General features: G+C 38.7%; 1 protein-coding gene across 1 annotated transcript in view; it reads left to right on the forward strand.

Annotated features, from left to right (window-relative positions):
- VMP1 (vacuole membrane protein 1) overlaps positions 1 to 20,803 on the forward strand; it is a 134,872-nt gene that overhangs the window by 53,515 nt on the left and 60,554 nt on the right. Inside the window, exon 7 of the mRNA XM_066363153.1 lies at positions 3,239 to 3,370. Within this exon, the coding sequence (XP_066219250.1) occupies positions 3,239 to 3,370 (132 nt within the window). The remainder of the gene's footprint in view (positions 1 to 3,238; positions 3,371 to 20,803) is intronic.

The following is a 20,803-nucleotide window of genomic DNA, read 5'->3' on the forward strand; positions in this document are numbered from 1 at the left end:
GAATCATATGATTACTTTCATAACTATTGAACATTTGACTTAACAGTTTTTAAGAGAAGTTCATGTTTTAAATAAAGTGTTGAAATTAACTTTTATTCCTACTCTTTGTTATGGGGAAAAATTAAGTATAAAGAATTACAAAATTAATTGAATATATTGTTATCCAGCTAATATTAACTCTCAGCTAATACTGTTTGATCTTGTATACCCCTCTTTGCTCTGCTCTCAATTATTTTGAAGTATATCCAAGATATCACATTTCATATGTAAATATATCAACCTTAGGACTTTAAAAACATTATCACACCTAAAAGAGATTAGGAATAGTCTCTTCGAGTCAGTTAACCAGTTCATGTTTACAGATTTTTTGGTTGTATTTATTTGTTTCTTTTTCCAAATTTATTTGTTATTGAAACGATTATTTATCAAGTATAGTTTCCCACAGCATGGATTTTACTGATTTTGTTCTAGTTGGTGTAGTTTAAATGTTTCTATGTTCCTTATATCTCCTGTGAGTTGATAGTTAGATTGAAAAGCTTGAAAAAAAATTCTTTTTAACAAAAGTATACGTCTATCATGAGATGCAATAGTATATGGTTGTCTTTTCTTTTTTTTCTTTTTTGAGAGAGAGATAGGAAGGGAGAGAGATGAGAAGCATCAACTCAAATTTGCAACACTTTTTTTTTTTTTTGGTATTTTTCCGAAGTTAGAAGCCGGTAGACAGACTCCCACATGTGCCTGACTAGGATCCACCCAGCATGCCCACCAGGGGGCAATGTTCCGCCCATCTGGGGATTTGCTCCTTTGCGGTGGAGACATTCTAGCGCCTGAGGTGGAGGTCATAGAGCTGTCCTCAGCACTCAGCAACTTTGCTCCAATGGAGCCTTGGCTGTGGGAGGGGAAGAGAGAGATAGAGAGGAAGGAAAGGTGGAGAAGCAGATGGACACTTCTCCTTGTGTGCCCTGACCAGGAACCGAACCCAGGACTTCCACATACCGGGCCAGTGCCCCACCGTTGAGCCAACCAGCCAGGGCCCAAATGTGCAACAATTTTAGTTGTTCATTGATAGCTTCTGGGGGGGGGGCTCCAGCTGAGCCAGTGACTTTGGGCTTAAGCTAGCAACCTTTGGGTGCAAGCCAGCGACCTTGGGCTTAAGCCAGCAACCTTTGGGTTCAAGCCAGCGACCTTGGGATCATGTTAATGGTCCCATATTCAAAGTGGTGATCATGTGCTCAAGCCAGCAACCTTCGGGTTTCAAACTTGGTTCCTCAGTGTCCTAGGTCAGTGCTCTATCCACTGTGCCACCACCTCGTCAGGCCAGTTGTCTTTTTTGTGTGTGATATTGGCACCAATCCTACAGAAGTTCATTATTTTATTAGGAGTTATAAAATGGGGGCATTCCAATCATATCATTTTTTTCTTAAGTTATTGGCTGAAATAGTACTTTTGTAAAGAGAAACTTCTCCTTATCACCAATTGATTATCCTGAGATATATTTCATATAGGTAAGACAGAATAAATAATTTATCTTTCTCTTTGTTTACCAGTTTTTAAAATGGTAAGTTGGTCTTCTAACACCCTCCAAGGTTGACTAACATTAAGTTTTCTCATTTAGCCACGTATGATTTGTGTTTTACTCCTATATCCTTCTCTATATATGTCTCTTCACCCTCTAACTATAACCTTATTCTTGTTTCAGAACTCTTTGTTTCACATATGGGGAATGTAGTTTCACTTGGAGATGATTGATTCCACACACTGGAATATAGCACTGTGAACACAGAATGTTTAAATTGATAATGTTTCTTGGGGATTCTTTTTTTTTTTTTTTTTTAGATTTTTTTTTTTTTTTTTTTAGATTTTATTTATTCATTATTTATAGAGAGGGGAGGGAGAGAGAGCATCAACTCCCACATTTGCCCCGACCAGGCAAGCCCAGGGTTCCGAACCGGCAACCTCAGTGTTTCCAGGTTGACGCTTATCCACTGCGCCACCACAGGCCAGGCTCAAGGCATTTTCAGGCAGAGCCATAGGACAGAGCAAACAGGAAAACCTAAAGTTACCTGTGAAAACCAGCAACTGCCTTTTTCATTCACTGTGACTCAAGGCAGAGAAGGATGGCTCAAACTTGAGAACTTTCCTAGAGACTGTATGCCTCTTAACACTATTACCTGTGTTGTATTTGAGCGTATAAGTTCAAACCAAGTTCCTGGTTCTTTTATCTTTGTTTTCATCCTTATATCCTAAGTCGATTGAAAAAAAAATTCTCGCTTGACCAGGCGGTGGCACAGTGGGTAGAGCGTCAGACTGGGATGTGGAGGACCCAGGTTCGAGACCCCGAGGTCACCAGCTTTAGCACGGGCTCATTTGGTTTGAGCAAAAGCTCACCAGCTTGAGCCCAAGGTCTTTGGCTTGAGCAAGGGGTTACTCGGTCTGCTGAAGGCCCATGGTCAAGGCACATATGAGAAAGCAATCAGTGAACAACTAAGGTGTTGCAACGAAAAACTGATGATTGATGCTTCTCATCTCTCTCTGTTCCTGTCTGTCTGTCCCTTTCTCTGACTCTCTCTCTGTCCCTGTAAAAAAAAAAAAAAAAAAAAAAATCTCTTCAAAAACAAAAATCCACAAAGAGACTAAAACATGAGTCATTCAATCTCCTGAAGAAATATAAACATTTTTCCTGTGGTGAAAATTTATCCAACCTAATGTTGAGTTTGCAAGGGGCTTCCTGACCACAATTTGTTAAAAGTTTTAACTCTGCACAAAAAAAAGTTCTGTTGAGATTAAAATAATATCCTAAATACCAGGAGATTTCCTAGAAAATATTTGTCTAATAGCTATAACTAGTGAATGTTCATTACAAATTTGAATATTTGAAAAGGGGAAAAAATCTGACAAAAATAATAGAGTATAAGTAGAAATGCTTAGGAACAAGCATTAATTTAGCATCTGCGACATACCAGGGATTGTCTGACAGTTTTATGTGTATTATCTTGCCTGGCATTGCTTAGGCCAGTATTAGGGCCAGGATTCAAGTTACATCCTTGTAATTAGGTACTAATATGCTTTTCTCCCTATTACATACATACATCTTTTATTTCCTTTTTTATTGAATTTATTGGGGGTAATACATACATCTTAATATGCTTTTGGTAAAATGGAAAAATATAGATTTGGTGTGTTTAGTATCACTGTGTTGAGAACAGAAGCTCATGGGAATATTTTGGTTTTCACATAGGGTGTCGGTACAGCAATCGGAGAGCTGCCTCCGTATTTCATGGCCAGAGCAGCTCGACTCTCAGGTGCTGAACCAGACGATGAAGAGTATCAGGAATTTGAAGAGATGCTGGAACATGCAGAGACTGCACAGGTAAGAACAGTGAGGAAAAAATAAACAGAATTATCCCTAAAGAGCTTGTGATTAAGGTGAAACTATTCGTAGTTACTCTGAAGATGAAAACTGCCAGTGTAAAAACAAAATGATATGTGGTTTGGGATAGAATATTCAGAAAAGCTGAAATACAGTAGTGATTATAATCTTGATCTTAGAATACAGAAATATAGAGTCACTGAGACAACTCAGACTCAGCTAAAGCACCTTGCCAGGAAACCAGGGTAAATTCATGTTGCCAGTGAGGTTAAGGAGCTGAAACATTCTTTATCCATTATGTGTATAAGTATACTAGGTCCTCATTGACATTGTGAATAGGTTCTGTGACTTGAAGCAAAAACAACAGATAATGAAATGATGTCGAAGGAACCAATATTAGGACCTGCTATTTTACTAAGCAGACCACTGAATAAATAAAGGGGACATATAGGCTGTGAGTCCAAAATAGTAGAACTTCCAAGTTAATGTTTTGAAAATAACATCAACATATTTCATGTTTAGGTGAAATCATTTGGAAACTCCAAATTAAGAAAGAACAATTAAGAGAAAATTATCATTTATCAGTAAGGGAAAAAAGGCTTTTTCATTTGGGTACAAACTGTATATCAACCTGTATTTTAATGTTACGAAATAGGTGTTTTAGTCTTTGCAGGAAAACTGCTAAGAATATTATTAACTATATCTCCATATTAGGGATAACAGCAGAAATCAACGAAGGCATAAATAAAAGGATATAAAAGATTTTTGTAAGACTGTATATAAAATACATGTCCTTTCCCTGATTTGTTGATTCATTTGTGAAGTTTGAAAAATTGTTTTATTGTCTGTATAAGTATGTATGCCCACATAAGTATGCACACACATTTTTTTTGAGGAATGAGTTCAATAGTTTTCTTCCCAGTAAAAATTGAGACCCAAAAACGCCATTACCATGGAGGCGGGGCATATTTTAATTATAGACATTTTTAAAAGCTTTAAGTGGAAATCAACCAAGAATAGTTATAGCTTTTTCATTGATAACAATTTTTTAAATATGACTATAGAATATCTAAATATAAAGCAAATGTATCAAAGAGCTATGGGGCCTGACCTGTGGTGGCGCAGTGGATAAAGCGTCGACCTGGAAATGCTGAGGTCGCCGGTTCGAAACCCTGGGCTTGCCTGGTCAAGGCACATATGGGAGTTGATGCTTCCAGCTCCTCCCCCCCTTCTCTCTCTCTGTCTCTCCTCTCTCTCTCTCCCTCTGTCTCTCCCTCTCCGCTCTAAAATGAATAATAATAAAAAAAAATTTTTTTAAAAAAGAGCTATAGACTACCCTGGCTGGTTGGCTCAGTGGTAGAGCATTGGCCCATCATGTGGAAGTCCTGGATTCTATTCCCAGTCAGGGCACACAGGAAAAGTGACCATCTGCTTCTCCACTCCTCCTTCCTTTCTCTCTCTCTCTCTCTCTCTCTCTCTCTCTCTCTCTCTCTCTGTCTTTCCCCACCCACCCTCTCTTCCCTTCCTGCAGCCAAGGCTCCAGTGGTTCGAGCAAAGTTGGCCCCAAGCTCTGAGGATGGCACCATGGTCTCACCTCAGGTGCTGAAGTAACTCAGTTGCCGAGCAACGGAGCAATGCTCCAGATGGGCAGAGCATCACTCCATAGAATATTTGCCAGGTGAATCCCAGTGGGGGGCGCATGCAGGAGTCTGCTCTCTTACCTCCCCACCTCCCACGTAATAAAAAAAAGAGAGAGCTATGGACAGCTAGCTAGATTGTCCTCTGTCTGCTTTGCTTTTTCTGTCAACAACATTTTCTGCTTTTCTCACATCATCATGTTTATATTAAGGCTAAAAATTGTTTCTAATATAAACAACTTTTAATTATTTTTAATGCTTTTTAAATTCCGTTATCAAATTCGACCCTGTATTTACTCTGAGGTAGTATGGAAAATGTACCCTTCTTCAAATTTTATAGGAAACTGCAAATCTGGACATTGTTGCTTCCCCAATTTTACATGCTTAGAAGTAGAACTAGAACCAGAGCTCAGAATGCCATTATCTCTAGTATATTCGAATTACTGAAACCATGTCCATCCATAGACATAAATGGCTAAGTATCCCCACTTGTGACAATCGAGTCCTCTGTCTTTTGTGGTACTAATTAATGTATGTCACTTAACATCTTAAAAACTTTCTTGCATGTACAGGGGGTCCTCTGGTTACGACACTGTTCCATTCCTACAATAATGCCATTACTCGAATTTTGGTGTAAGTTGAAACACACCCTAGCCTACGTCGCTTACCTATCCTAACACAGTTGTAAAATCAATCTAGTGCATAAAAACACAACTAAGCCACAGAAAAAGAATGCTGCGCATTCTTCCACAGGGCGCAACCAAACTAGTTCACCCACCTAGTCTGTAAGTACGACACTAACAGCATAAGTTGAAACAGTCATGTCTCAATTTTTTTACGTTTTTAGGGGAGTGAGTGTCTTAAAATCGATACGTTATATGTCGAGTCTGTTGTCACCCGAGCACCCCTGGCATGTACAATCAGGAGTGTAAAGTAGAGTAAGTCTAATAAGTCTATGCTATGTCTTGGGTGCAGAACAAGTATAATTATTGTTCTCTGTTAAGCCGACTAATGAACTATGATTTTTTTTTTTTAGATTTTTTTCATTTGCATAGTTTCTCCAATCTCTTCTCTCCCTTCTACTGGCTCTTAAAACACCTCACTATCACCTTACGGTGATGTGTTTTTGTCCTGGCATCATCACTCTGGAGTCCCTCATGCTCCCACTCCAGGCTGGACGTCGTTTTCTCTTAGGCCCTCTGTACAGGTGCTTGTCTCTTGGTTTAGATCCTTGTCTTACTCGGTCATGATTCACTCTCTCAGTTTGGTTGAACACCTTCTCCAGTAGCTTCCTGAGAAATGATGAGAAAATTCTGAAAGTAGTGTTTTGTTCATTCGTACTTAATCGGTTAACTGAATATAGGATTTTAAATTGGAAATCCTCTTTCTAACTTAGAGTCTGGAAGGGATCGCTCAGTCGTCCCCAAGCTTCTGGTGCTGATGTTGAGAGGGCGAGTGCCCCGCAGAGCCCCCCTTGTAGGCTTTGTTTTCCTCCAGGAGCTTTTGGGTCCATTATTTGAGATACACGTTTTTGTTGTTGTTTTTTTAAATATATTCTGCCAGGCACTCAGGTAAATGTTAATCTAGAGTCCATTAGTTTTGGGAAATCAAGAGTTCATTTGTTCTTATAATTATTTTCTGTATCAGTTTATCCTCTTTAGTCTCTACTCTTGCTTTTCAGAATTCTCATTATTTTGATGTTAGACTCTTTATTGTAACACCAAACATTTTAATTTTTTTATCATATTGCCCCTAATATTTATCTTCTTTTATTTTGTGATTTCCTCAACTTTATCTTCTAACTCTAATATTAAAATATTTTTTACTGTCAAATATTTATATTCAAAAAGCAGTTGGCATTATACAGTGTGTCCGTAAAGTCATGGTGCACTTTTGACCGGTCACAGAAAAGCAACAGAAGACAATAGAAATGTGAAGTCTGCACCAAATAAAAGGAAAACCCTCCCAGTTTCTGTAGGATGATGTGGCATGCGCAAATGATGACGTAACACCGTGTATACAGCGGAGCAGCCCATGGCCATGCCAGTCGAGATGTGGACGGTACAGAGGAAAGTTCAGTGTGTTCGTAGCTCACTAAATTCGAATCCGTGACCAAAGTACAACGTGAATATCAGCACGTTTATAACGAAGCGCCACCACATAGAATAACATTACTCGATGGGATAAGCAGTCGAAGGAAACCAGCAGTTTGGTGGAGAAACCCCGTTCTGGTGGGCCATCAGTCAGTGACGAGTCTGTAGAGGCTATACGGGATAGCTACCTAAGGAGCCCTGAAAAATCTGTGCATGAGCCCACATCGAACTGCACTGAATAGGTATGAAACTAGGAGAGTATTCCTTTTATTTGGTGCAGATTTCACATTTCTATCGTCTTTTGTTGCTTTCCTGTGACCAGTCAAAAGTGCACCATGACTTTACGGACACACTGTATTTCCCAGAAACTGTTTATCTTATCTTTTTGAAGGTATTTCATTTCTTCAAGTTTTCTCTTCTCCAGGCATTGCTTTTTCCTTTGCCTATTCCACTTCTGGTTGGAAACTTTCTTCCAAGCCTGATGATTCTTGTCCTTCCATTTATATGTAAGCATGAGGCACATAAAAGCTGAATGGAAGCTGTGTGTGTGGATGTAAGGTGTAGGGGTGGCTGGCTTCCTTGTTATTGGAACTTCCATATAGCAGTTCCTGTAGCTCTTTCCTTTGGAATAGTTTAGTTTCTGTAGTGATGGATCCTCAATTTCTTCCTTGGGGAATATAAACCTTGCAGCTGACATTCTAATGTGGAAGAGGGGAGTTATCCATTTACCACATCAGTTTTCTCTTAACCTACTTTGTGATCATTCTTAGATACCTGTCCAAACATGTTCTGAGCCCAGAACCTTTGGTTCACTCTGTTTAAAGACTACCTGATGTTTTTAGTGGGGCTAGGGGAGGAAGTTGTCTGGCTATGCTAAGTGGGAGTCTGCTTGTTAGACGGTCTGCTTGTTTTCAGCCCTACCCCAATCTCCTCCACAGTTGTGCTGCAGATATTTTTTGGAGTTCAGCGTGCAGATCACTTTGCTTCACTTGTGTATCTTCCACCACAAGCTCTCATATGTAATCTTTTCCATCCGCCCCTACCTTCATTTATTAACACTAGTTTCATCAAAGAAAGAGTTTGTGTTTCTATTTTCTATATTTTGACCTTATTATTAAGATAGGGGCTGGGAGCTGTTACTATTATCTATTTCTGAATACAAACTATCCCACTCTATTTACTTGTTTAAAACAGCAAAGGTCATTTATATTACACACAGATACGCGATTTGGGCAAATGACTTTGGCTGTAAATGGGAGGATCTACATCCAGAGTGGTTTACTTCCATGATTGATGAGTTGATTCTGGCTTGAAGTCTGGCTGGCTTGCTAGTTTTGACCTCCAGTTATTCTGCATGGGGCTTCTTGGACTTTTTCATATTGTGTCACTTGAGTTTCAAAAACGTGCATTCTGAAAGAACCTAGGTGGAAGCTGCAAGGGTTCTTGAAACATAACCTCAGAAATCCTAGTCCTTTGCCAAACTGTGTTGGCCAGGTGAATCACTAATGATTCAGAGAAGGAAGTTAGACTCCACCTCTCAGTGAGAAAAGTAAGCAAGAATTTGCAACCATCTTTAATCTACCATATGGGCTATGGTCTTGTTTGGTCATCATGAAATGGGAAACTTCCTATAATATCATTTTTAATATTATACATAGAATAGGACATTGACAAACCAGAATTTCTCTATAGGAGAGAAATGAGATAGTAAATGATTTTGAAATCATGTTATATGAGAAACTCTTGAAAAGAATTTAAACATGGCCTGACCAGTGGTGGCACTGTGGATAGAGTATTAACCTGGGACACTGAGGTCCCAGGTTCAAAACCCCGAGGTCTCCAGCTTGAGCACAGGCTCACCAGCCTGACTGCCGGGTCGCTGCTTTGAACATGGGATCAGAGACATGACCCCAAGGTATTGGCTTGAGCAAGGGGTTACTGGCTCGGTTGGAGCCCCCTGGTCAAGGCATGTATGAGAAAGCAATCAATGAACAACTAAGGTGCTGCAACAAAGAACTGATGCTTATCTCTCTCCTTGTCTGTCTTTCTGTCTCTTGCTCATTCACATACTCTCCAACACACACACACGCGAAAGAATTTTAAAATGTTTCCTTTAAAGGGTGAAATAAGCCTGACCAGACGGTGGCACAGTAGATAGAGTGTCAGCCTGGGACGCAGAGGACTGAGGTTCAAAACCCCAAGGTTGATGACTTGAGCGTGGCCTCATCCAGCATAGGGTCGCTGGCTTGAGTGTGGGATCATAGACATGACCCCATGGTCGCTAGGTTGAGCCCAAAGGTTGCAGGCTTGAAGCCCAAGTTCGCTGGCTTGAGCTCAAGGTTGCTGGTTTGAGCAAGGGGTCACTCAGTGTGCTGTAGCCCCCCAGTCAAGGCACATATGAGAAAGCGATCAATGAACAACTAAGGAGCCGAAATAAAGAATTGATGTTTCTCATCTCTCTCCATTCCTGTCTGTCTGTTCCTATCTGTCCCTCTCTCTCTCTATCTCCCTCACTAAAAAAAAAAAAAAAAAGTTTACTGAGGCTCACATTGACTCAGTATTAAAAAGAAACTTTCTGTTTAATTGTATACAAATAGTATTGTTATTTCAAAAGAAGGAATGCCTTGTCCCTGTCTGTGTGATACCTCTCATGGATCCAAGCACAGCACTCCCGGTATTGGGTACATCTGCTGGGTGACTCATCGCATTCTTTGGAATTTTTGATTCTGGGATTATAAACAATACATTTTATAAACTTGTTACCATCCAAAAGCTCAATTTCCACAAAGTAAGATCTTGTAGAATTTGATGAAGAAATAAATTATACTTCATTTTCTTCATATAATTTGGGCTCTTGAATATTTTAGAGTCTTAAAGAGTTCTTCTTTCTTCTTCCTCCTCTTCTTCCTCTTCCTTCTTTCTCTCCTTCTTCCTCTTCCTTCTTCCTCTCCTTCTTCCTTCGTCCTCTCTATCCTTCTTCTTCTCCTTTCCTCTTCTTCCTCCTCCTCCCCCTCCTCTTCCGCTTCCTCCTTCTCCTCCCTCTTCCTCCCCCTCCTCTTTCCTCCTCCTCCTTCTCCTTCTTATCCTCCTCCTGACAAACTCCCACATGTGACCCAACCAGGATCCACCTAGAAACCCCATCTGGGGCTATGCTTTGCCCATCTGGGGCCATGCTTCCAACCGAGCTATTTTTTTAGTGCCTGAGTTGGAGGCTCCACAGAGCCATCCTCAGCGCCTAGGGTCAATGCACTGGAATCAATCAAGCCATGGCTGCAGCAGGGGAAGAGAGAGTGAAAGAGAGAGAAAGGGAAAGGGATGGAGAAACAGATGGTTGCTTCTTCTGTGTTCCCTGACTGGGACTCAAACCTGGTACATCCATACACCAGGAGGATGCTCTGCCATTGAGCCAACTGGCCAGGGCTTCAAAGACTCAAGCTTTGTCTGCCACTGGGTTAATAATCTTTTTCGTTCATCTGCTACGGCCCTGATTATTTTAGTTACTTTTAGACTGGGTCTTTTCTAAATCTATTACTTTTGAGTTGTGGAAACCAGACTGCACACAATACTTCTGAAGATTATGAGGTTTGTCTGTTTTTATCTATAAAGCCAATAATTATAATCACTATTTTAGGATAAACTATATATTTCTTACTCTCTAATTTCATATTGGCTTATACTGAAAAATCAAGTAAGCCAAGTATGCATGTTCTGTTTCATGTCATTTAGTCAGGAATTATATACTCTTTATGAACACTTTATTTAAAAATTTTATCCAAAATTGCAATTATGTGTATTATCAATTGGTTATGTAAACTAGAAAATAACTGAAATAATATGATAAAATAGTAACATACCCCTGATAATTTTGTGATCTTTCCTATTAATTTTCTTTCTAAGAACAATAAAAAATTTATGTTTGAGGTTTTTTTGTGTGTTTTTTTTGGTGACAGAGAGAGAGGCAGATAGGAACAAACAGACAGGAGAGAGAGAGGTGAGAAGCATCAATTCTTCATTGCAACACCTTAGTTATTTATTGAATGCTTTCTCATATCTGCCTTTACGGTGGGGGTGGGGGGGAGCTACAGCAGAGCAAGTGACTCCTTGCTTAAGCCAGCGAGCAACCTTGGGCTCAAGCCAGTGACCTTTGGGCTTAAGCTAGCAACCGTGGGATCATGTCTGTGATCCCATGCTCAACCAGCAACCCAATGCTCAATCTGGTGAGCCCATGCTCAAGCCACATGGCTCATGCTCAAGCTGGATGAGCCCACGCTCAAGCCGGCAACCTCAGAGTTTCGAACCTGGGTTCCCTGCATCCCAGTCTGACGCTTTATCCACTGCGCCACTGCCTGGTCAGGCCGTTTGAGGCACTTTATGGAAGTGCTTTAGTACAAGCTTGAAGTAGAAGATATTTTTCCTTATGTAAATAAGAAACACACTCAGAAACACATACTTAGTGACTATCTCAGAGCCAGCTTTTAACCCCTAGTCCAATTTTCTGACCAAGATTAGTGCTCTGCTTACCATACCAAAATATAGCAATATTTTCATCCAGGTAAATGCAATAAAAAATAAAGAACTAATTTTAAAAAATTTTATTTCTCCTATATTTGATTTGATTTCTCTTTTTAAAAAATGTGTTTAGTCTGACCAGGTGGTTGTGCAGTGGATAGAGCATTGGACTAGGACACAGTGGACCCAAATTTGAAACCCCAAGGTCACTGGCTTGAGCACAGGCTTGCTGGCTTGAAGTCCATGGTCTCTGGCTTGAGCTCAGGGTCGCTGGCTCTGCTGTAGCCCCACCCCCACTCCGTCAAAGCACATGTGAGAAAGCAGTCAATGAACAACTAAGGTGACACAATGAAGAATTGATGCTTCTCATCTCTCTCTCTCCCTTCCTGTCTGTCTGTCCCTGTATACCCCTCTCTCTGTCTCTGTCAAGAAAAAAAAGTTACTGATTTATTTGAGAGAGAGAGGAAGGGGAGAAAGGGGGGGAGGGAGAGAAACACTGATCTGTTTCTTCATGTACCATGACCAGGGATTAAACTGGCAACCTCTGTATATTGGGACAACACTCCAACCAACTGAGCGATCTGGCCTGGGCTAATTTTCTCTTTTTATTGCTTTTATGCATTGTAACCAGTTTCCATCAATTTTGTGTCTCATTATAGATTTCAGTGTATGTATGTATGATTCTCCCAACATACTTTTTCTGGGCTCAGAAAAGGGATTTACTTTGTTTATCTTGCAGTTGGAGAAGGTAAAGGAAGAATAGTTGGAAGGGGACTGTTGCCCATTTTCTACATTATAAATTATCTCAGAGGGTACTAATGTTTAATTTCTTCTTCAAAGTAGAGTACCTTGCTATGGCTTGGCAAAATAAGGTTTCCCATTTTGTTTGTTCTTGCTAACACTGTAGATTATTACTATATCCAAACAAGAGCAGTTATACCTCAGCTTTTATGAAACACTGATGTGATACATTTTTGGTTTTATTTTTAAAGTTTTCATTAATGCAAATAAGTTTATAGCAATTTAAGAGGATTTTTTGTAATTTTCTTTTTGAATCAGCTATCTTAACATTTTTTATAGTTTCATTAACAAATTGTCTTTGGCTCTTTGCTTCTTATAGTTTTGAGATTTGCATATTATTAATTACATAAGTGCTTATGGTAATAAGATTGAAACATTCTAGAAATATTAAAAGTAAAAAGGGAAAACCTACATACTTACTCCCTGAAGTAGGATAATAATCCTCTAAATCTAGGCTATTTTCTTTGCATATATAACTTTTTAAAACAAAAACTAGGATCATATCATACATATTAGGCTCAGGTTCTTTTTTTTACATGTAATAGACATTTGGTACTGATTTTTAAGATTGTGCTTTTATTATGAAGTGACACTGCTCATTGTAGACAACTGGTAAATATGTATATACTTAAAAATAATCCCTCCATCCTTCAGTCTTTTTCTCTATAAATATTTATAAGAGTGAGTCATATTCTATTTATTATCTTGTGACTTGTTTTGAATATAAAATCATTCTGTGAACATTTTTCAGTGTCATTAAATATTTTCTACATCTTTGCTTTTTAATAACAACTGATTACAAAGTACGTTTCTTGTATAAAATGTTGAAAATACAGATACACAAAAAAAGAAAAAGCCTTATCTGGCTGGTTCATTTACCAATTTTTTTATATGTAGTATATTTTTCATTTTCCTACTGATTGACATTTTTAAGGAGCTCTCTTCTGTCATATGCTGCCAGTGTTTTTTCCATATTGTTTATTGTTTTGTTTGTTTTTTTACTTTTTGAATAAAGAAGTTTACTTTTTTCCTATATATTAATATCTTTATACTTTTTCTTTCGGAGTAATTTCTCAAACTATCTTCCTGAAACCTTAAAATTATGTAGTAAATATTCAGCTGTATTTTCTTTTAGTATTTTTCAGATTCTATTCTTTTTTTTTTTTTTTTTTTTTTTTACACGGAGAGTCAGAGAGAGGGATAGGTAGGAACAGACAGACAAGAATGGAGATGAGAAGCATCAGTCATCAGTTTTTCATTGTGAGACCTTAGTTGTTCATTGATTGCTTTCTCATATGTGCCTTGACTGCGGGCCTTCAGCAGACCAAGTAATCCCTTGCTCGAGCCAGCGACCTTGGGTCCAAGCTGGTGAGCTTTGCTCAAACCAGATGAGCCCACACTTAAGCTTATAACCTCAGGGTCTCGAACCTGGGTCCTCCGCATCCCAGTCTGATGCTCCATCCACTGCGACACCGCCCGGTCAGGCAGATTCTATTCTTTTACTGTTAAATCTTTTCCATCTTTTTTTAAGATTTTACTTATTGATTTTACAGAGAGGAGAGAGAGGGGTGGGAGAGTGAGAGGCTTCAACTTATAGCTGCTTCACTTTAGGTGTTCATTGATTGCTTGTCATATGTGCCTTGACCAGGCAAACCCAGGGCTTTGAACTGTCCACTATGCCACCACAGGCCAGGCTATCATTAAATCTTGAATCTATTACAATAGTGCCGGACCTGTGGTGGTGCAGTGGCTAAAGCATCGACCTCGAATGCTGAGGTTGCCATTCAAAGCCCTGGGCTTGCCTGGTCAAGGCACATTTGAGAGTTGATGCTTCCTGCTCTTTCCCCCCTTCTCTCTCCCCCCTCTCTAAAATCAATAAATAAAATAAATGTTTGCCTGACCAGGTGGTTGCACAGTGGATAGAGTGTAGGACTGGGATGCAGAGGACCCAGGCTCCAAACCACAAGGTTGCTGGTTTGGGTGCAGGCTCACTTGGCTTGAGCGCGGGGTCACTGGCTTGAGCGTGGGATCACAGACTTGACCCCATGGTTGCTGGCATGAGCCCAAAGGTCGCTGGCTTGAAGCCCAAGCTTGCTGGATTGAGCAAGCGGTGGGTCACTCTACTATAGCCCCCTGGTCAAGGCACATATGAGAAAGCAATCAATGAACAACTAAGGAGCTATAATGAAGAATTGATGCTTCTCATCTCTCTCCCTTCCTGTCTGTCTGTCCCTATCTGTCCCTCTCTGTCTCTGTCACACACACAAAAAAAGTTTAATCTGTTTTAATTTACCTATTTATATAATGTAGAAATCTAGCTTTCTTTTTTTTAGGTAATTAGCTATTTCTATATTCCAATATTATTTTCCCAGTGATTTTAATGTTAGTTTTGATTTATATTTTATTCTTATAAGCTGTATATTATGTTTTTGTAAATAGTTATTAATGGTATTTAAACTATATTAGGTTTTTATTTACTTGGAAGCTATAACTTTATTGACATCTTTTTAGTTAAATCTTCTTGTCTTGATGATGACTTAAAAGTTCTTACAGTAATCAGTTTTTCACAGATCCAAAAGTTGACCTGACTTTGGTGTTAGAATTTCCTTATACGTACATGTATTCTGTAAAACCCTCAATTTGGTGGGAGCAATAAAATATTGGGTCAACAGTAGCTAAAATAGCAAATTAAGCAAAATGAATAATTATGAGTGGGTGTTTGAATTTTAAGATTGCCTGAGACCTAGGTAGAAAATGTGTTTTTCATCCCTTTGGTAGAATAAGTTTATCAACAGGAAGAGTGAAAAAAATACTTGGCTCTCATTGCTTTGCCATATGCTCTCCAACTAGGTTAAAGGGTGTAAATGCTTTTACTAGCAAGTTGTTAATAGGTAACAATTTTAATGCTAAGTATTTGTTTAAATTCTAGCTTTGACTGATTGATTGATTTCAAACTGGCTATTTTGAGGGGGGGGGAATTATAATTACCACATTTATTTGAATTCTGATTGGTTATGATATACCTAATTTATTTTCATGAGTTCAATATTGAGATTAGACAGTATTTTTCCACCAAGCTGACTTCCTTTTGCTCTTGGCTTTCTATCAGGTTTTCACTAGATGTCTGTGGGTGGTAAACACCAATGAATGTAGCTTCCTATGACCCTGAGCAATTCTCACATCATTTCTAAAAGTTGGGTCATCTGACTCCCTCCTTGCTTCCCTTATCTAGTCTGTCTTCAAGACCTGTTGATTCTGCCTCCACAGTATCTTCATGTCTGCCTTCTCCTTTCCTTTCCCACTACTGATTCAGCCCTTTATCAATAGTTCCCTGACCACTTCCAGTGACTTCCTAACCTAGTCTTTTTTTCAAATCTATTACCATACCAAAAAAAAACAAAAACTTTTTTTTTTTTGAAACATACCTCTGGTAATAGAACTTTGCTGCTCTAAAATCTTCCCCACCCCTGGGAATTTCTCTTTATCTTTCTTGTGTACTTACACTTTCTACCTTTTTTTAAAACGATTTATGGACCTTTCCTTATCTCTCCCTGGAGTCTGGAAGCTCCTTAAGGGGAGGCCACAAAAGTGTGTGCGTTTTCAGCTGTGCCTGCCTGATCTTGCACATACTGCTCATGAGGAAGATACTTTAAATACACTAAGACATATCAAATAAGAGGGAAAATGTAACATTACTTGAAATATGTTTAGTTACTATTCCTCCACTGCAAAATAAAATGTGAAAGTGCAGTGAATACAGAAATCATTTCACATAAGAAAGAAAGATTGAACAGATTTTGCATCTTTGTTGAGTTTGTCATCTGAGAGCAAAGGTTAAAGATGATATACAAGATATCATATTAAATGACTTATTTTTAATTCACATTAAGTAAAACAACACTTGTAAATTTCTATACTTTAGAAACAAATGAAGTTTCTGTGGTAATTTGTTCATTCTTTAAGCTGCATAACCAAAGGAAAATTAAAAACATTAGGAATAAAAGTTTGAAAAATAAAGTAACTTATTTGCTTGATGTATCCAGAAAGATAGGGCAGCCAGTACTGAAGTAATAGGGAATGGGATCATGGGGGTGATTGTGGTTTTTTGTGTTTAAAGCTTACATAATAGAATAAGAATGTTGTACATATTTACTTGGAAGAATATGGTTTGAGTAATTGTGTTTTCCTAAATGCCATCTGTCCAAGCGGCCTAGCTACTTGGATTCTTTTTTACAAAATGTTAGGTTGCTGACTATGTGAAACTGTTTCTTATTATTCCTGTCAGTATAGGAAATTGAGAACTAACTCAAATAAGAAATTGAAATTTCTTAAAACTTCATCTTTTAAAAGAAAGAAAATTTTTTTTCTCCATATTTATATTGACTAGCTTGTCTTTCCTCTTGAGTATAATTTATGAGGCTGATAGTTTTCCCTCAAAGGCTATTTTATAGTTTCTGGATTTAATCTTATTTGTTCTTAAGATTGATTGATTGATTGATTTTACGGGGGAAGCAAGAAGTATGAACTCATAGTTGCTTCATTTTAGTTGTTCATTGATTACTTGCCATATGTGTTTCAACCAGGCAAGCCCAGGGTTTCAAACCAGCGACCTCAGTGTTCCAGGTTGACACTCTATCCAGTGGGCCACCACAGGCCAGACTTGATTTAATCTTATTTTAAGGGAGCATTTTTAGCTTTTATTCAGGGCTACAGTATTTAAATTAATTAAAACTTACCGCTGCCTGACCAGGTGGTGGTGCAGTGGATAGAGTGTCGGACTGGGATGTGGAAGGACCCAGGTTTGAGACCCCGAGGTCGCCAACTTGAGCGCGGGCTCATATGGCTTGAGCAAAGAGCTCACCAGCTTGGACCCAAGGTCACTGGCTCCAGCAGCCGGTTACTCGGTCTGCTGAAGGACCACGGTCAAGGCACATGTGAGAAAGCAATCAATGAACAACTAAGAAGTCACAACGCGCAACGAGAAACTGATGATTGATGCTTCTCATCTCTTTCCGTTCCTGTCTATCTCTGCCTCTGTAAAAAAAAAAAAACAAAAAAAACTTGCCGCTTATCTGATTTACTGAAGCTAAATCCCCAAATTAAGGTTAAATACTAATATCCTTTAGCTTACTAGTCTATATTAAATATATTTAAGGCTACTAACTTTTATTAGCTTAATGGAATTTTTATCCTGTTTACAAATTTCAAGTTATTTACATTATTTTATTAGTGAAAGCACATAACACCAAAAAAAAAAAAAGATTTGTCCATTGTAATGGTAGTTCTCATTCTTATACCTAGTGCCTTTTAATGCATTAAGCAGTAACATCCCCCCAGTACAAGGGGATAATTAAAAGGTTCTTTTGACAATAGGCTCTGTGTTTGATCATTTGTTTGGAGACTATGAGAAAGCATTTAATAATGATTATTTATACACTCACTCAAGTGTTTTAACGTTCCTTTGATGCATTCTCTGTTAAGCACATTTTCCTATGAAGTGTTTATAGCTGCCCACACTATGCAGTGCCTACTGTTCTTTCCCTTTGTGAAGTATCTGTTCCTTTACGTACAGAGATTTATGAAAGAGTTTATGGTATAAATGATCTGAAACCCAACAGGACTCATTTTCATATAATTTTAGTACCATTTGAACACTGTACTCTGGGTGTCAGTTGTTGCTGGGACCTGTTTTTGACTCTGTTGAACCTTTACTGGCTGTGGTTTGTCTGGCCATCACATGACTTCTCTGAAAATTCCCCCTCCCCTTCATTTCCAGTAAACTATTTGAGTAGGAGTGAGTCAGAGTGAAACCAGCTTCCCTGTAACCACAGGGCTTGTTAAAGAATTTGTCAACGTGGACTCTAGAGGGTTTGCATTAAGCTTTGCCGTAACTGGTATGGTTTGTGTTGCGTCAGGGGTTCCACAGAAAAGCTTCCTGCTCTCATGATCTCTTGCTTGTTTGCAAAGGGTTAAACTGATAAACTTTGCCATAATGAACATTAGAGACACATGTTAAACACATTTCTTTATCAATAAAAGACCATATCAAGCTACCAAGGCTTATTGTAATTTCTCTTTTCAGAATCAACCAACCACACCCAACAACATTTAGTTTTTGTAAAGGCAGGCCTTTTCTTTCGAAGCTGGCTCATGATTTTACACAAAGTACCATCAAGATTAAGCAATTTTAAGTGGACTCTTTTGAAGGATTCTGTTGCAGGATATTGCAGCTAACTAGCAGAGCTAGATTTGGTACATAAAGGTCACTTACTTGCATTTGGTTCTCCAAGAAAAGGTAGCCCTTAAAGTGGTTCTGTAGTTGTAGTCCATAACATGAGCCATAGGCATGTGTCTGTAGGAGCTGAGCAGGGCTGTTGAGGACAGAATGTTGTGGGCATCACTCATTCATTGGGTCGCCAGAAGTCAGAGCCAGCTTAATCGCACATAGCACACAGTTATAGTCTCTAAACACACTTAGCATGATTTATGGTGGAATTCTTTATGCCTCGTTTTATTTGCTTTCTCAGGAAACTTTTACTTTATTTTAAACTCTTCTCGCCACCCCACTGTCAGACTTTTATTTAGTCTCTTTGTTTTCTGACTCTTCTCTATTTCATTAACCCATTCTGATATAATATTAACTAACTGAACAGGAAAGAGCGTTATGGCTTGATGCAAGCTACTGAATGAATGGCCCCTAGGAAATTGTGTATTCATTGTGCATTCCTGACTCCATTTGTTCTTACATGTGCATTTCTGTATTTAACTATGTCATTTTGGAAGACTTATTTTGTTTTAAAGATTTTATTTATTGATTTTAGAGAGAGAGAAAGTGAGAGAAAGGCAGAAGGGAGGGAGGAGTGGGAAGCATCAACTCACAATTGTTTTGTGCCTTGACTGGGCAAGTCTGGGATCTTGAACCAGTGACCTCGGCATTCTAGATCGAAACCTTATCCACTGCACTACCACAGATCAGGTTTGGCAGGCTTTTATTTAAAAAATAAATTTAATGAGTGCTCGCTTCGGCAGCACATATATTAAAAAATAAATTTAATGAATATCTCCTAAAAAATTTTTTTTTTTCGTGACAGAGACTGATAAAGGGACAGATAAGGACAGACAGACAGGAAGGGAGAGAGATAAGAAGCATCAATTCTTTGAGTCACCTTAGTTGTTCATTGACTGCTTTCTCATATGTTCCTTGACCAGGGGGCTATAGCAGAGAGCGAGTGACCCCTTGCTCAAGCCAGCAACCTTGGGCTCAAGCCAGAGACCTTGGGCTTCAAGCCAGCGACCTTGGGCTCAAGCTAGCAACCACTGGGTCATGTCTATGATCCCATGCTCAAGCCAGCAACCTCGCGCTCAGGCTGGTGAGCCCGCATTCAAGCCCAAGCCGAATGAGCCTGCATTCAAGCCAGTGACCTCTGGGTTTTGAACCTGGGTCCTCTGTGTTTCAGTCTGCTGCTCTATCCACTGCGCCACTGCCTGGTCAGGCCTACAAATTATTTTTATTCTACTTCATTTTTTTTTGTAACAAAATAAATTCAGAGGAAAGAATATGGTAAAAATTTCGAGCTAGTTATTTGTCACAGGAAAGAATAGAGTAATTGAAGTTTTAAATTGTTTATATCCTAGCAATGCTCACCAATTCTCAATGATAAATTATTTTAATGAAGAAGCAATCCTAATGGAAATTAGATGTATTTTTTGTTTTGAGGCAGTTTCTTTGTCTTTTGTTTGTATGTTTTTCTTTTGAAATTAGATGACTTTAAAATGAAAAAAAAAAGTGTCTAATATAGCCTGATCTCTAACAAAGCCAGTAAATAATGTTTGTTTTTCTTGTTAGTTTGTTGGCATTGGAATAGAATACAGTTTTGGTTTAATGTCTGCTTTTTTCTTTTCATTTGCACACCTGCTTACAGATACGGGGAAGAATAGGCAGGGCGTAAGGATTAAGTTACCTTTGTTAAACTAATTTAAAGATTTTTTTCAGGTTTATGTTTCAAAGATCTTTTGTAAAATACCTTTAAAAAGGCCCCTTTCATTGAAACTTGGACCAACAGACTGTATGCTGTGATTTTGCTCGTGAGTTTGCAAATCAGTTAACGTACTAAATACAAACCCACATTCTGTTAGAACTGCTGGGTGCTCCCATGGGTCATGGCCCAAGCTCAGAGTTTAATGCAAGACATGGCTGGCAGGATAATACCATTATGTTCACTTCATATATTAAAAGGTGTTTTTTGTTTCTAATTAGCCAAGTTGTGTGGCTTATCATAATAGATCAGTAGTTCTCTCTTGCTGAATATTTAAGGAGATTTCTGTAGGTAGAGTGTTCTTCCATTTTTCTGTCTTGGGTCCTTACAGTGAAAAAGCATGACCTGTCATGCCTT

This window comes from Saccopteryx leptura, chromosome 2 (genome assembly GCF_036850995.1).
Source record: "Saccopteryx leptura isolate mSacLep1 chromosome 2, mSacLep1_pri_phased_curated, whole genome shotgun sequence".
NCBI lineage: Eukaryota > Metazoa > Chordata > Mammalia > Chiroptera > Emballonuridae > Saccopteryx > Saccopteryx leptura.